Here is a 16,534-nt window from a genome sequence, read left to right as displayed (position 1 = left end):
AATTCTAGAGTGTATGTAGACCAGAAGGCCGCAGGACATCTGCAGCACTGAGATGCAACAAAAGGATAGGAAAAAATGGTGGCAATAATTATTGCAGAAGAAAGGCTTTTTAAAATGGGGTGGGGGGGGGGGCTTTGCTAGCTTGATCTCCCATATAATGTTATATTCGATATAGAGATTTGTAGATTAGCCTCTAGAAAAAAACAGACCTACAGTTTAAAACCAACCAGGCTCTGTCCTTAAAATGGACGCTGTCAGCGCAGGGTTACATGTAAAGCATGACCTACTTGTAAAGAGGTTTTGGCCCACTTTGTTGAAATGGCAGCCTGTAGAAGTCCGAAAGGCTGGATGATGTGATACTTGTGTATAGGACAGTATGCCCATGGGGCCCGACTTTTACCCCTGGGCTCATGCTTACCTACATGGAAGTAATGCTTGGTGCACCATCCAGCTCTGTCTATTCTCACCTAAACGCCAGAGCCAAACACCCAGTGTGCATGAGGCTTGCCCGACAAGTCGCATTCCATTCACTGCACTAGAACCATTCTAATTGGAGCGTCTCAAGTTGCTCCAACTTAAAAAAAGGCTCCTGCACTACTTGGGGGGCAACTTCGGAGTAGCTTGCATTGACTTCTATTAAAGAAGTCATTTGCAACCTGCACTGTACGTGGCGGCTTCAGAATCAGGCGACTTTGAAGCTGAGACTTCGTAGTCGTCATCAGCCTGCTAAACAAAATGCAAACTGGCTCATGGCTATGTTCTTGTTTTTACCCGTTATGAGACACACCCAAGGTCTTATCTGGTTAAAGCTCATTTAATGCTTATAAATATCTAAAGCCTGGCCACAGCTCTTGAGATACTAGGCGTGTATTGCTTTTTATCGGGTTGACTGGTTCATAGGCTTGAGCTGGTCATACACATATACGGTAGATCATCATCTAACACATTCCTCCATCCATGCTACGTGATGTGGATGGATGGCTGTGGCTATTGTGTTCTGACAGTGCCAGCTGACCTGATACCCAAGCTGGGTATTGGAACTGTTTGGATGCAGGCATTGTTTGCCAACAATTTTTTTTTTTTTTTTTTTTTTTTTTTCTTAAGCTGGGTAAAAAAAAAATAAAAAAAATAAAAAGCGAAGGATGTTGGGTGGGAAGTGGCCAATTGGATTCCCCCAAAAGCAAATTTTGTCAGGTTCATCAGAAAATTGAAGAGTGTATGGTCAGTTTTGCACTGTCAGGAGGAGCATTAAAACCTTGCCATTATGTGATACTGCAAAGCAGGAAGCTGAGCCGTAGTATACAGCCTCCTCCGACGCTGTCATCTTTGAACAGCAAGGAGCAAGAGGCAGCACAACTCAGGGGGGCGGGAGGAGCTGGGCAAATTAACTTTTGTAGTTAACCCGCAGGTGGTTGGTTTCTAGGTCCTAAGCAACCAATCACCAGCTTGTTAATATGAAAAGTCACTTGGCCAGCTCCTGCTCCCACCCCCTGTACAGAACTGTGCTGCCCCTCCGGTCTTGTGTGCACAGGTAGGATGCTATGGAAGGGGAGAAGGGAGGACACTAGTGTGTGTGTGTGTGGGGGGGGGGGGGGGCTTGATGTGAAGGTGGCAGTGGACACTGTTAAAGGCAGGGCCACCCACATAGCAGTGTCCTCTACCACCCATCACATCACCCCCCCCCCCATCCCTGCATTTTGCGCGCAACGCACTCCCGGTCTCTGCATTTTGCACGCAACGCACTCCCGGTCCCGGTTGTAATACTTTTATGTCCTGAGTTTGTGATCTACTTTTAGGGTTAACAATTTATAATTGCCCGCAGTAGATCACAAAGGCAGTGCGTTTTGAACACTGTGCAGGGAACACACATGGAACATGCCTTTCTGGCATCGCATTCTGGTGTGAACTGACCCTAACAACTGGACACTGTGCCCGGTGATCGTTGCCTTCATCAGTGTTGTTCAAGTAGATCTCCATCGCTCCAAGGTTACCTACAGTCCGCTTCCTGAATTAGGAAGTTCCTGCGTTCTCTGAAGACGGAGCAGAGAAGCACATTTTATCATTTTGATGAAGCTCCATAAATAAATTGCGTAGTAAGAAGTCTGTAAGAAATTCTACTGTTTTTGCTTCTACGCCTTCAAATGCATGATTTGATAGTCCTATTTTGGCTCTTGGAGTGGTTATCTATCTGGTGACCTGATGAATCTGAGCCATTACCTTGTCTGGATTAGAGTTCAGGAGAAAGTGCTGTACTAGGTAGAGATTAGGCCGGCTTGTGCGGTTAGGTGTGGCTGGTGCCTGAGAATGTTGATATCGGAGTCCCTGTCTCTTGGGATCTCTCAGCCCTCGACAAACAACCTCATCAGTGAGTCAGACTGTGGTTACAGCGTTATTCATTCAAAAGTAATGTAACTCCCTACATTGGTTAACACGAAGAGCATGGATGATGTATGGACTTGTTCTGTGATATCAGTAGAGCTGCACGATTAATCGTTAAAAAATTGTGATCTCGATTCAACCCCCCTCATGATCTCTATGCAGAATTTCCCCATTTATTCATGTAACAAGTTCTCTGCTCGCTCAGCTATCAAAAGAAAAAAAACTGTCAGCCTGCTAAGTTTATCACCACATTGGAGCTGGTAGATAACTATGGTAGAAACATTGTAACTTTTCCTTCTTAGATCAAAGGAATAAACTTCTGTCTGTAGATGAGGGAAGTTTAACCAATTAAAGACTAAACCTTTTTCTGACACTTGTTTATAAAAGTTAAGAGCTGTATTTTTTTTTTTTTTTTTTTTTTTGTTAGAAAATTACTTGGAACCCCCAAACTAATATATACACACAGTATCTCACAAAAGTGAGTACACCTCTCACATTTTTGTTAATATTTTATTCTGTCTTTTCAAGTGACAACACTGAAGAAATGACACTTTGGTACAATGTAAAGTAGTGAGTGTACAGCTTGTATAACAGTGTAAATTTGCTGTCCCCTCAAAATAACTCAACACACAGCCATTAATGTCTAAACCGCTGGCAACAAAAGCGAGCACACCCCTAAGTGAAAATGCCCAAATTGGGCCCAATTAGCCATTTTCACTCCCTGGTGTTATGTGACTCGTTAGTGTTACAAGGTCTCAGGTTTGTTAAATTTGATGTTATCACTCTCACTCTCTCATACTGGTCACTGGAAGTGCAACATGACACTTCATGGCAAAGAACTCTGAGAATCTGAAAAAAATAATTGTTGCTCTACATAAAGATGGCCTTGGTTAGAAGAAGATTGCCAAGACCCTGAAACTGAGCTGCAGAATGATGGCCAAGACCATACATTGGTTTAACAAGACAGGTTCCGCTCAGAACAGGCCTCGCCATGGTCGACCAAAGAAGTTGAGTGCATCATATTCTCAGCGTCATATTCGGAGGTTGTCTTTGGGAAATAGACATATGAGTGCTGCCAGCATTGCTGTCGAGGTTGAAGGGGTGGAAGGTCAGCCTTTTAGTGCTCATACCATATGCCTGCATCAAATTGGTCTACATGGCTGTCATCCTAGAAGGAAGCCTCTTCTCAAAATGATGAACAAGAAAGCCCACAAACAGTTTGCTGGAGACCAGCAGACTAAGGACATGGATTACTGGAACCATATCCTGTGGTCTAATGAGACCAAGATAAACTTATTTGGTTCATATGGTGTCAAGCGTGTGTGGCGGCAACCAGGTGAGGAGTACAAAGACAAGTGTGTCTTGTCTACAGTCAAGCATGGTGGTGGGAGTGTCATGGTCTGGGGCTGCACGAGTGGGGAGCTACAGTTCATTGAGGGAACCATGAATGCCAACATGTACTGTGACATACTGAAGCGGAGCATGATCCCCTCCCTACGGAGACTGGGCCTCGGGGCAGAATTCCAACATAACCACCCCAAACACATCTCCAAGAGGACCGCTGCCTTGCTAAAGAAGCTGAGGGTAAAGGTGATTGACTGGCCAAGCATATCTTCAGACCTAAATCCTATTGAGCATCTGTGGGGCATCTTCAAATGGAAGGTGGAGGAGCGCAAGGTCTCTTACATCCAACAGCTCCGTGATGGTTGTCATGGAGGAGTGGAAGAGGACTCCTGTTGCGTACCTGGTAGGTGAGCCTGACGTGTAGAGGAAGGTGTCTCGTACAGCTCCGGCTAGTGAGCTACTGATAGTGAGACAGTGAGCCCAGGAGCACAGCAGGGTAAGAGTGCCTATAATCAGTCCAGAAGTCTTGTACCAATGGAAGCCGAAACTCGCAACAGGAAGCCGGACCACAGCAGATAGCAGGCGAGAAGGCAGTTGGCTGGCAGACTTGGTAGCAGATAGGCAGAGGTGCACCACAGGAAGCAGGAACTTCTAGCATGCTGGACCGCCAGGAGCAGGGTCAGACGAGCCAGGTAGACAGCAGACAGGCGGATCAGGCAAGGTGTAGCCAGGTCACAAGCCGGTATTGGCAACAGACGGGCAAATCGGGCAGAACAGCAGGCAAGAGCATAGTCGGGTCACTGGCAGGTTCGCCAACAAGAGCAAGGTAGCGGGAACTGGAGACAGAGGTCAGATTGTGGAAAGCCAGGGATCGGGGCAGGAGTAGTCGGGCGCAAGCCGGATCAGTAACAGAAGTCAAACGCACGGGAAGCAGGATTCAGGTAAACTCTGTAGACCAAGCAACAACCAGTACAACGTTAAAGCTCCATTTTAAATAGGCCGACTGGTGCCCGTTCTGACAACAGGTGTGCGCGCGCGCGCCTGCAGAGACATTTGTGCTTGTTCTGGATTGGCGCACAGGTATGCGCCTGGAGACAGCAGCTGCGCTTCGCAGATGTCTTTCCTGACAACTCCAGTGGCAACCTGTGAAGCTCTGAACTCCATGCCCAAGAGGGTTGCAGTGCTGGAAAATAATGGTGGCCACACAAAATATTGACACTCTGCACCCAATTTGGACATTTTCCACTTAGGGGTGTACTCACTTTTGTTGTCAGTGGTTTAGACATTAATGGCTGTATGTTGAGTTATTTTGAGGGGACAGCAAATTGACACTGTTATACAAGCTGTACACTCACTACTTTACATTGTAGTAAAGTGTCATTTCTTCAGTGTTGTCACATGAAAAGATGGAAGAAAAGATTTACAAAAATGTGAGGGGGGTACTAATTTTTAAATATATATGTGTGTGTGTGTGTGCGCACACACACACACACACACACACACACGTCTGTGCGGTTTTACTTCTTTATTTCTTTTTTGTCTGTGACCCTTTTCCTCTTTTCTGTCCCACTTTGGGTGGAGCTCTTCTTTAGCTAAGTAAATAACTATATAATATGGTCATAATCCCAGCAATGTCTCAGCTTGTCACTGCTCTGTGAATATGCCCCAGGCTCTGAGCGTCATCTATAGTTGCTTGTTCGTTCTCTATAGGAGAGAATACTCTACATGGAAATCTTCAAAGGAAAAGGTTTTTTTTTTTTTTTTTTTTTTTTTTGTTGTGTTTGGTTTTTTTTTTCTTTAGCTTTCCAGAAGTGGACAGCAACTTCCATCTCTGTAATTAGTGTCCATGAACCACAAAGACGCATCTGCTGAGACTTTCACATGTGTCTTTGCCAGCTCGCAATGTTGTCCTCCTAACCGCATCCCGCCTAGCCTATAGCAAAATGACAGCCAGGCAGTGGTTTTTCCGTTCTGATTGGACATCGTATAATTTCTTTCAGAGCGCACAGGGGGTGATCCGACACACCGCATTTCCGATCACGTGAAGAGCCTATGACGTAAGTGCTGCCTTGATGCCTGTCGGTGCCTCATCAGTGCGGCCAATCAGCGCACATCAGTGAAGGAGAAAAATTACTGATTTACAACATTTTTTTTTTATTTTTTTTCCAAACTTTTTTTTTTAATAATGTGATTCAAATTTTGACAGCGCTGAAAATTAGCCTGGGCAGGAAGGGGGGTGAAAGTGCCCAGTAGGCAAGTGGTTAAAGTGGGCAAGGTGGGTTCTCCCCCATTAAGGGTCCATTCACACTTCTGTAACTTTAAAATCGTGCGATTCCCATTGTGACTTTTGATGTGACTTTTGATGTGACTTTGGATGAGGAGAACTTTGTTGCGACTCTGGCTTTGACCAATGTGATTGTATTGCTCTACAAAGTAGCACACGAGTTGCATTTATATCATGCAAGTGTGACTTTTTTTATTTTTTTGGAGGGTTTACATTGAAGTAACATGAAAGTTGGACCAGAGGAGCTACTTTAAAGTTACTGCAACTTTTACGTTGCACAGATATGAACAGTACTCATTGGGAAACCTGGGGTGTGACTTGTAATGCAACTTTGGGTTCCACAGTCGCATGACGAGTTTCACAAGAGTGAATGAGGCCTAACTGGTTATCTAGAGATGCTTTTATTTCCTGACACTGCTGTCCCTATGGGAGATGTCTGGTTGCCACATGGGCATCATATACAGAGTACAGGGCTCAGATGTGCGTTTCATGCATGAATCCTTCAGTATACAGCCCTTCGTTCAGTGCAGCCTAATGTACCTGGTGTGACTGATTTCACGTTCTTGCGTGTGGTTGCTGGTGTGGGAATCGCAGTAATACCCATGATGATCCTCAGTCAAACACGCTACTGTGATCCATTCTTAATTGCACCCCTGCACATCTAAAAATGTAGCATGTTTGCAGGAACTGCAGGGAAATCGTATGGTACAAAAGCACAATGAGATTTTTTTGGATACTGCATTTTTAAAATGCTGCAGAAACCTTTTTCCTGAGTGAAACCAACACAGCAGCCCCTTCGAATGATACGTAAGTGTGGGCCACTAACCCACAATAGTGTGAACAATAGTGTGGACTGGAACTGAGAGGCAGCTTTTTAAAGTGGAACTAAATGCTCTCAATCAACATTAAAGATGTTTAATTGGTGTGCTGCTAGCGTCTATACATAAAATAGAAAGGTATATTACTATTATTATTTTGAGATAGATATAGATGTATATAATTACACATATGTGTTTTTTGTTTTTAATATTTTGTTGAGAGTCTTAAAGCGGAGGTCCACCCTAAAATGGACCTTCCGCTCATCGGATTCCTCCCCCCCTCCGGCGCCACAATTGGCACCTTTCAGGGGGGAGGGGGGTGCAGTTACCTGGATAATCCAGGTAACTGCACCCACTTCCGGGCTAGCTCTCTGCGGAAAGGGGCGTACATTACGCCCCTTTCCGCAAGTGCCCGCCCCCTTCCGCAAGTGCCCCGCTGCCTGCTGGGAAACACACAGATCCCAGAGGCAGCGGGGACCGTCCTCATTGCGCAGCGCGGCTCGCGCATGCGCAGTAGGGAACTGGGAAATGAAGCCGAAAGGCTCCATTTCCTGATTCCCATACCCAAGATGGCGGCGGCAGCACTCGAGTGTCGATCTAGAGATCGGCTTCGGGTGCCGACATCGCGGGCGCGCTGGACAGGTAAGTGTCACTATTTTAAAAGTCAGCAGCTGCAGTATTTGTAGCTGCTGGCTTTAAAAAAAAAAAAACGCGGAGTCCCGGTGGACTCCCGCTTTCAGTTGTCTGGATGTTGTAAATGTGTTTTTTTCTTTACCATACCATCTTCTGTGTGTGTGTGTGTGTGTGTGTGTGTGTGTGTACAGTGAGGGGGAAAAAAGTATGACAAAGTATTGCCTTGTTGGCAATCAGAAGTCCGATGTTTCTTGTAGTTGGCCACTAGGTTTACACAGATCTCGGGAGGGATTTTGTCCCATTCCTCTTAGCAGATCCTCTCCAAGTCATTAAGGTTTTGAGGCTGACATTTGGTAACTTGAACCTTCAGCTCCCTCCACATATTTTGTATGGGATTAAGGTCTGGAGGCTGGTTGGGCCACTCCAGGACCTTTAATGTGCTTCTTCTTGAGACGCCTCTTTTTGTTGTCTTGTTCATGTGTTTTGGGCCATTGTCATTAGGTGACAGGATTGCCTCCTGCAGAACCAGTTCACACCAGACCGCGGTGGGGGGAAAACCCACGTTCTATGCATTTTTCCCGCACCGTACTGCAGTTGTGACCTGCAGCGGGCGTCAATGTTAATCACACCACAAATGCAGGTCACAAATGCAGTGCTTTTGCCTGAACCGGATCGCAGGGTACAGACATACCATTCGACATACCATTCGATTTGGTTACAGTGAGTTTCCAAAAATAGTGCATGCTCTACTTTTTGGCGCAGTGCGACTTGAGACGGTTCAAACTGAAAAATTATGATTTTTACATGTAGGAGAAAAGTGTCAGAATTGGCCTGGTAGGTAAGTGGTTAACAATATAATTAACTTGACAGAAAGGGGTCAGGGACATTTTTAAAGTGGATGTAAACCCCCCCAAAAAATTTTAATTAAGACTGATCTGTTACAGCAGAGGATGTCATTTCATCTGTGCCCAATCTTGCCGCAAAGAGTTATTCCAGCTAGGAGGTGTCTGTTTCTCTCCCCTTGCTGTGAGTGACAGGTGATTTACATATCTCATGTAAGACCCCTTTCACACCAGGGCGTTTTGCAGGCGCTATAGCGTTAGAAATAGCGCCTGCAAAACGCCCTAAAGAAGCTGCACCATTGTGTGTAGTGTGAAAGCCCCGAGGGCTTTCACACTACAGCGGTGCGCTGGCAGGACGTCAGAAAAAAGTCCTGCCAGCAGCTTCTTTGGAGCGGTGAAGGAGCGGTGTGTTTACCGCTCTTCCACCGCTGCTGCCCATTGAAATCAATGGGGCAGCGCTGTAATGCCGCCGGCAAAACGCCACTATTGCGGCGTATTGCCGGCGGTTTTAACCCTTTCGCGGCCACTAGCAGGGGGTAAAAGCGCCCGCTAGCGGCCGAAATGCGACGCAAATCCGGCGGTAAAACGCCGCTAAAAATAGCAGCGTTTTACCGCCGACGCAAGTTGCGGTGTGGTGTGAAAGGGGTCTAAGTGTGAGAGAGGCATTCTGTGAACTTCACACCCCCCCCCCCCCCTTCTCCAGCTCTCCCATGATTGGCTGCTCCACACCTCAGCATGATTGGGCATGCTGAAGTCATGTGCTGAGTTTCCTGGGTTTTGACTGGATGTTAGTGATCATGGAGCATAACCCACAAGAGCAGCAGAAGTTCAAATAAGTTCAGTGTAAGAAATATTGATGCTTGCCCAAGGGGAGTGTAGAGGTGGGCGGGGAGTCTACTGACACCACGACTCCACCCACTAAATCCCTGGACAACAGACCCGCCCACAGAATCCAGAGTATTGTAGGGCTCCAAACAGCTAAAGGAGCTGAGATATTTGACAGGTAAGGATACATGAAAGGGGCATGTATATTGGGTTGCCACCTTTTTATCCCTTTTACACCCGAACAAATATGAATTACACAGGTTCTGAGCCTAATTTAATGCAGATAAGGCAGCAAGGGAGTTGAATTACCACCTTAATCGGCCACAGAACATGTGTAATTAATAAGTGTTCACTTTCAAAGGGATGAGGTGGCAACCCTACATGTCTATCCTTATAGATCAGCACTATGGAAGTCATTTAGAAATGATGAGAGTGGGTTTACATCCATCCACTTTAACACAGGGCAAAAGGGGCAGCTTCCCTAGGACCAGTCATTGTTGTGGGGCCCAAAGAAGCTGCCCCTTGAGCCCTCGCTGCCCGCAAATAGTTGATGAGTGGATTCAGGAGGGCCCAAGAAAATGTTTGCCCAGGGTCCAATCAAAATAACGAAGGCACTGGAAGGGGTGGGGGCCAGGGAAGGCAGAAGCTTAAAATGTAGCTTTTATAATAGGCCGTGTGTGTGTGTGTGTGTGTGTGTGTGTGTGGTTTTTGTTTTTTTGTTGGTTTTTGTTTTTGTTTTATTTATTGATTGATTTATTTTTCCAATTTTGGAAGCTATGCCACTAGCCAGAGGGTATCGTCACACAGTCCAGGACTCCTGAATCTCCCTGTATATTCTCCCAATATTTCTGGGATGGCTGTATTCTTCTCTTCGTGTCACTATGTCTGTGTCCTACACATGTCTCTCCCTCCTTGGTCTCATGCTGTGTTGGATAGAACTCTATCCGGCTGCATTGCTGCCAAACATCTGGGTCCTTCTCCTCCTCCTCCCGCTCTCTCCCTTTTTCGCCCTCTAATTATGGCCAACCGTCTGCAGCACAAAGGAGAAGTGACTTGGCCCGAACACGCAGGCTGCGGATCATACACATAATATAGGCTCATGAACAGGGAATGAAGCTATTATTTTTTCCACCCACAGGCTGTAATTTCATTCCCAAACCGGGCTTCTCTTCACCAAGTGAACTGAAATAGAACGTATTACTTGGCACGGCTGCGCAGATTTGCTGTCCACAACATGTAGAAAGGTGTCCTGGAGCGAGGCGTGTTTATTTTCTGCAGCAAACTATTTAAACGGCTCCCCTTTCCCAAGCCTGACGTTTTTGGAGTAATTACAATCGGGAATCTGGGACGGAAAGGAGCTCATGTGAGCGTGTATGTCCAGCCAAAACCATTTTCCTTTTTAGTTTTGGATGGAGTGGGGAAGGATTAGAACCTCAGCCAGGGTTTTACTGCTATTTGGGGCACCATAAGATTTTTACTCTCTCACTTCATGCAATACAGTAGAGTAAGGCAGGGCTCGACAAAACCCGGGCGCCAGGTCGCATTTGCGACTAGAATTAGCGACCTGGCGCCTGGGGCAGCACAGCTGGGGGTATTCTGTCTCCGTGGACCCCCCCGGCGTGATTTTTTTTTTTAATTCTAACACCCTAGAGAGTAAAATGGTGGTCGTTGCAATACTGTCTGTCACACCATATTTGCACAGCGGACTTACAAGCGCACTTTTTTTGGGGGGAAAAATAATAAATTTAATTAAAAAAAATAAGACAACAGTAAAGTTAGCCCAATTTTTTTTTATATTGTGAAAGATAATGTTACGCCGAGTAAATCGATACCCATCATGCTTCAAAATTGCGCCCGCTCATGGAATGGCGACAAACTTTTACCCTTTAAAATCTCCATAGGCGACGTTTAAAAAATTCTACAGGTTGCACGTTTTGAGTTACAGAGGAGGTCTGGAGCTAGAATTATTGCTCTTACTCTACCGATCGCAGCGATACCTCACATGTGTGGTTTGAACATCGCTTTCATATATGCATTCGCTTCTGCACGCAAGCTTGGCAGGACAGGGCGCATTTAAAAAAAAAAGCTTTTTTTTTTTTTTTCTTATTTTAACTTTTATTTTTTTATTTTTTTCACTGTTCTTTTAAAAAAAAAAAAAAAAGTGTGTCACTTTTATTCCTATTACAAGGAATGTAAAAATCCCTTGTGATAGAAAAAAGCATGACAGGTCCTCTTTTATATATGAGATCTGGGGTCAGAGAGACCTCACATCTCATATTTTACACTAAAATGCAATTAAAAAAAAAATCGTCATTTGAAAAAAATAAAACAAATAAAATGTCCCTCTAAGAGCTATGGGCAATGACTTGGAGACAGGTGGGGGGCTATCTTCCCCTCACTCGTCTCCATGTCAGGCCAGGGACAGGTCCAGATCGCCGTCACGGACCTGGCTCCTAGATTCCAAGCAAATTTGTCAACCCCTGGAGTAAGGGGTATGTAGAATCCTTATCTGGGAAACCATTATCGGCTGGAAGTGAGGGAAAATAGCTCTTAGGGCCAGTTCACATTACAAAAACGCACTCCAGATCCTTTGCATTTCTGCATGCGTGTTTTTGATGCTTTCCTTTGCGTTTTTTTTTTTTATTATTCTTTTTACTATATTAGGGTCCAGTGCATTTTTGATGCATTTTACTGCGTTCCAGTGCAGGAAAAAATGCAGCATGTTCTACTTTTTTTTTCTGGAACTGACTGCACTGGTGTGAACTATGCCATTGGAAACCATATAACCTACTTTTCCATGCGTTATTGATGTAGAACACACTGGACTTTTGTGAACTGGCCCTTTAAAGTAAAACAATAGACAAAACTTCTCCTCACCCCCCCCCCCCTTTTTTTTTTTTTTTGGATAGAAGAGCAAGAGAGGGTTATAACCCCTGCCATATTCCTGTCCCATAGCTAGAGGTGCACCAAAATGGAAGTTTTTGTACCGAAAATGAGTGATGTACTTGGCTGAAAATGAACGTTTTTAAAATATATATTTTTATATAGAATTGTATTGCGGTATATTCAACTTTTTAATATCCTGAATTTAAATGAATATAAATTTATTGTCAGCCATTATTGGTACCTTCTCTCTCTCTCTCTCTCTTTTTATATATATATATATATATATTTATGATTTTGTATTTCAAATTTTATCATACCCGGGATGTCTATTCAACTCTGGTTTGGACGGCTTTAAGTGAATTATTTCTAAGAATTACAGGCCTACAAAATAAAACGCCAAATGGCGATCTGTGATTTTATTTTTTTATTTTTTTGCGGGATTGCGGCAGACAAATCTGACTCTAAGTGACACTTTTTGGTGACCAGTGACACCAATACAGTGATCAGTGCTATAAAAATGCACTAATCACTGTATAAATACACTGGCAGGGAAGGGGTTAAATGTTCCCTAGGGAGGTGCTTTCTTACTGTGGGGAGAGTGGACTGACAGGAGTAGAGATCGCTGTTCCGGATAACTAGGCTCTCTCTCTCTCTCTCTCTCTCTCTCTCTCTCTCTCTCTCTCTCTCTCTCTCTCTCTCTCTCTCTCTCTCTCTCTCTCTCTCGTAGATCTGCAGTCGGCAAAACAGCACCCCCCCGATGAAATGCATTGAAAACACAGAAAGCATTAATAACGTACTCGTGTTATGTTTTTGCGTCGCATGACCTATTGAAAACGAACCATAAGCACAGGAAAATCGCATGCATTTTTTGGCGCCATTATCTGCACCTTTTTTCTCTCATCGGCAAAATACACAACACCATTTTCAGCCAAAGTGTTTTGGCTGTCAAAATTTCAGTGCATCTTTACCCATAGCCAAACGGAGTGAGAGGAAATCCCTGCAAATTAAGAGCATTCTTTGGGGGGGCCCAGGTCATCAGAACTAGTGTCCCCATTCGAGAATGTCTCCTCTATTACTTTTCTGGGGGACAACCTAAAATCTGTGATTTTCTTTTACTTTCAATGATAATGGTAAACAGGACAAATTTGAGAGGGAAAATCTCCTTAAAGTGGTTGTAAACCCTTACAAACCACTTTGACCTACAGGTAAGCCTAGATTAAGGCTTACCTGTAGGTCCAAGAAATATCTCCTAAACCTATATGGTTTAGGAGATATTTGCCCAAGAACAGGCACCGCTGTCTACGGCGCATGCATTCTCAACGACGGAGCTGCCGCGCGTGTCGGCTCCCATGCGCATGCGCGGGAGTGACGTCATCACGGCTTCGCCGAATGACAGCGGCGGAGCTGCGAGACCCCACCAAGAAGATGGATGCGGTGGACTACAGGGGACAGCGGCGACTTCGCTGGCTCCTGTGTCAGGTAAGTGACACATAATGGACTACTATGCAATGCATAGTAGTCCATTATGCTTTGCCTTTGCAGGTAATGAAAGAGGAAGTAAACTCATCAGGGTTTACTTCCTCTTTAAAGCGGTTTTGTACCTAAAATTGCATCTTCTTCAATCAATCAATTTGCCACAAAGAGAGCAAACCATAATCGATCAGTAAAATATAATCCAACATCTTTATTACCTCATTAAAAAAAATTGGAAAAAAAAACAAAGATGACTGCCAACTGTAACTCCTGATTGGTGTAACAGATCAACAGGTTTCGCAACAGTTTCACTTCTTCAGGATCCACATCTTTTTGTTTTTATACAGTATATGCAACCAAACTTCATCTATAGAAATTCTTTGGTTTCAATTTGCATACTCAGGAGATGGGGATGTCACCATCTAGTATCGAAAATAGACCAATTCTGAGCACAAATCGGAGGAACATGAAGTCAGGGGGCTGGATTCCCGCTGTCCACTAATGCTCAAGAAAAATCGGTATATATATATATATATATATATATATATATATATATATATATATATATATATATATGACATACAATAGCATCATCCAGCTATCTAAAGTGTTTGATAAGCCCCGCACAGCCTCAGCACTTAACATTGGGTCCACAGGCACTAATGAAAATCCTTTGAGAGACCTTGCGGACCTAATGGTCAGTGCTAAGGCTGAGTTCAAACGCTTCAGATAGCTGGATCATGCTTTTGTATACCCTATATCAGTGATGGTGACCTTGGCACCCCAGATGTTTTGGAACCACATTTCCCATGATGCTCATGCACTTTCCAAAACATCTGGGGTGCCAAGGTTCGCCATCACTGCCCTATATAATCAGATTTATCTTGGCCATTGGTGGATAGCAGGGATTCATTCCCCCCCCCCCCTCCTGATTTGATATTCCTTGGATTTGGTCCCGCTATTCTTGGATATTAGAGCGTGACCTCACTGTCTGCTGAGTGCATGGATTGAGTCCCCAGAATTTCTATAGATACATTTTGGTTGCCTATATGGTATAAAAGCCATGGATCCTGAAGAAGTGAGATTATCACGAAACGCGTCGCTCTGTTACGCCAATTAAATACAAATGCATATGGCATCTGTCGTTTTTAATGATCTTTGCTGTAGTTTTTAATTGAAATATTGGTGTATGCTCTTTGTGGCATATTGACAGTTCCCATTCTGACCTCCTCTTGCTCTTTGGGAAGAAGTATAGTGTGGTATTTCTAATCCCCCCACCCCCCAAATCTACAAGTTTTTAGAAATTTACTCCCAGAACTGAGTGTCTGTCTGACAAAGTGAGGAAGACCAGTTTTAAAGTGGCATCCCAGTAAAGATGAAGAATTGAGTCTTTTGGCTGCATACTGAAAACACAACTTGCCTTAGCAGTTTCAAAGTAATTAGTGGTGAAAGAAGCTCAGGGGTGGGGTTATGGCGCATCAGGATTCAGGATGCTCTCCCATTGGCCCTGTAAGTTGTTCCTGGATTCTTGCTGCAGTGAATTACAGAATACTCAGACTAAAGTAAACCAAGTGAACTGGCTGACTTTTTTGCAGATTTGCTGGAAAGAAAAAAATAGCTCACATATTGCATTGCATTGCTTGTTATTTGTTAGTTTTACTTTTTATTTATTTATGTATTTTCTATTACAGGTGAACCAAAGAAGTATGACCCGTCTTTCAAAGGCCCAATACAGAACAGGTAATTCAGCAATAGAGAGGTAGCCTCTCAGTAAAATGGATAACTAAATTTTTTGTTGTAACAGTTTATTTTCCTTTGCCATTTGGTGACGCCTCAAAATGTATCTACAGCTAAAAACCTCTTAAAAAAAAAAAAAAAATTAGGAAGGTTAAACGCCCTGTGCAGGGTTCTTTCTCCACCCCTTTCTTCACTTCCTGTCCGTTAAATACCACAGGAAGTAATTTAATTCTCTCTAAAGTGTAGGAAATGAAAAGTGCCCCCCACTGGAATATTTTCCAGTTATTTGTGTTCGATAAATCGATGATTTAAAAAAAAAAAAAAAAAAAAAGTATTTTAATAAAATGCTTTTGGAGTAGAAATCTATTTAACCACTTGCCGACCGCCTAACGCCGATGTACGTCGGCAGAATGGCACGGGCAGGCATAAGCACGTACATGTACGTGATTTGCCTCCCGCGGGTCGGGGGCCCGATCGGGCCCCCGCCCGGTGCCTGCGGCGGTCGGTTTTCGTTCGGGAGCGATCCCGGACGAGGGGACGGCCATTCATTCATGGCCACCCCCTCGCGATCGCTCCCGACGAATAGAAATCCCCGGTGACATCACTTCCTCTCCTGTAATGTAAACACAGGAGAGGAAGTGATGTATTCTCTCCTCCGTGTCGGTATTTTTCGTTCCGACACGGAGGAGAGCGGATCAGTGAGTTGCACCAACACATCCCACACACAGTAGAACATGCCAGGCACACTCACACCCCCCCTTTACCCCCCGATCACCCCCCCAATTACCCCTGCCCCCCAGTCACAGTGACACCAATGTCATTTTTTTTTTTTTTTTTTTTTTTTTTGCATTGGTGTCATTTGTGACTGTAATAACTGTTAGGGCAGTTAGAGTTAGCCCCCTTTAGTTCTAATGTACCCCCCTAACCCCCCCAATAAAGGTTTAACCCCGTGATCACCCCCCGTCGCCAGTGTCACTAAGGCTGGGTTCACATTGCAGCGGTTTATGAGAACGAATGTGATTCGCACCGCACTGCAGTGCAAATCACATCCGATCTCTGTGCGATTCGAGTTCAGCCATTCGCCGCACCCGCCGCACCCGCCACACCCGCCGCACCCGCCGCAAATTCGCACGGGACCCTTTTTTTGGCCCGCAGCAGAATCGGATCGCATGGGTGTTCACACCATGCGATCCGAGTTTGCAGATCGCACTGCGATATGCGAACTGATCTGGGGGTGTCAGTAACATTTCACTGACACTCCCAGCAGTTCGCATAGGGCAGTGTGAACTGCCGCCGGGAGGCATGCGATGCGG

At 44.7% G+C, this 16,534-nt stretch overlaps 1 protein-coding gene across 3 annotated transcripts in view; it reads left to right on the top strand.

The window, feature by feature from the left end:
- Nucleotides 1-16,534, top strand: part of SLC44A2 (solute carrier family 44 member 2 (CTL2 blood group)) — a 171,554-nt gene that overhangs the window by 84,123 nt on the left and 70,897 nt on the right. For all 3 annotated transcript variants that reach the window (XM_077470237.1, XM_077470238.1, XM_077470239.1), the window contains exon 2: nucleotides 15,176-15,224. In XM_077470237.1, the coding sequence (XP_077326363.1) occupies nucleotides 15,176-15,224 (49 nt within the window). The remainder of the gene's footprint in view (nucleotides 1-15,175; nucleotides 15,225-16,534) is intronic.

The sequence above is a fragment of the Lithobates pipiens genome, unplaced genomic scaffold, assembly GCF_037356315.1.
Source record: "Lithobates pipiens isolate NorthernLeopardFrog02 unplaced genomic scaffold, aLitPip1_a1.2 Scaffold_8, whole genome shotgun sequence".
Classification (NCBI taxonomy): Eukaryota; Metazoa; Chordata; class Amphibia; order Anura; family Ranidae; genus Lithobates; species Lithobates pipiens.
The sequence above is the reverse complement of the archived record's forward strand: the minus strand, read 5'-3'. Positions and strand labels throughout refer to the sequence as shown.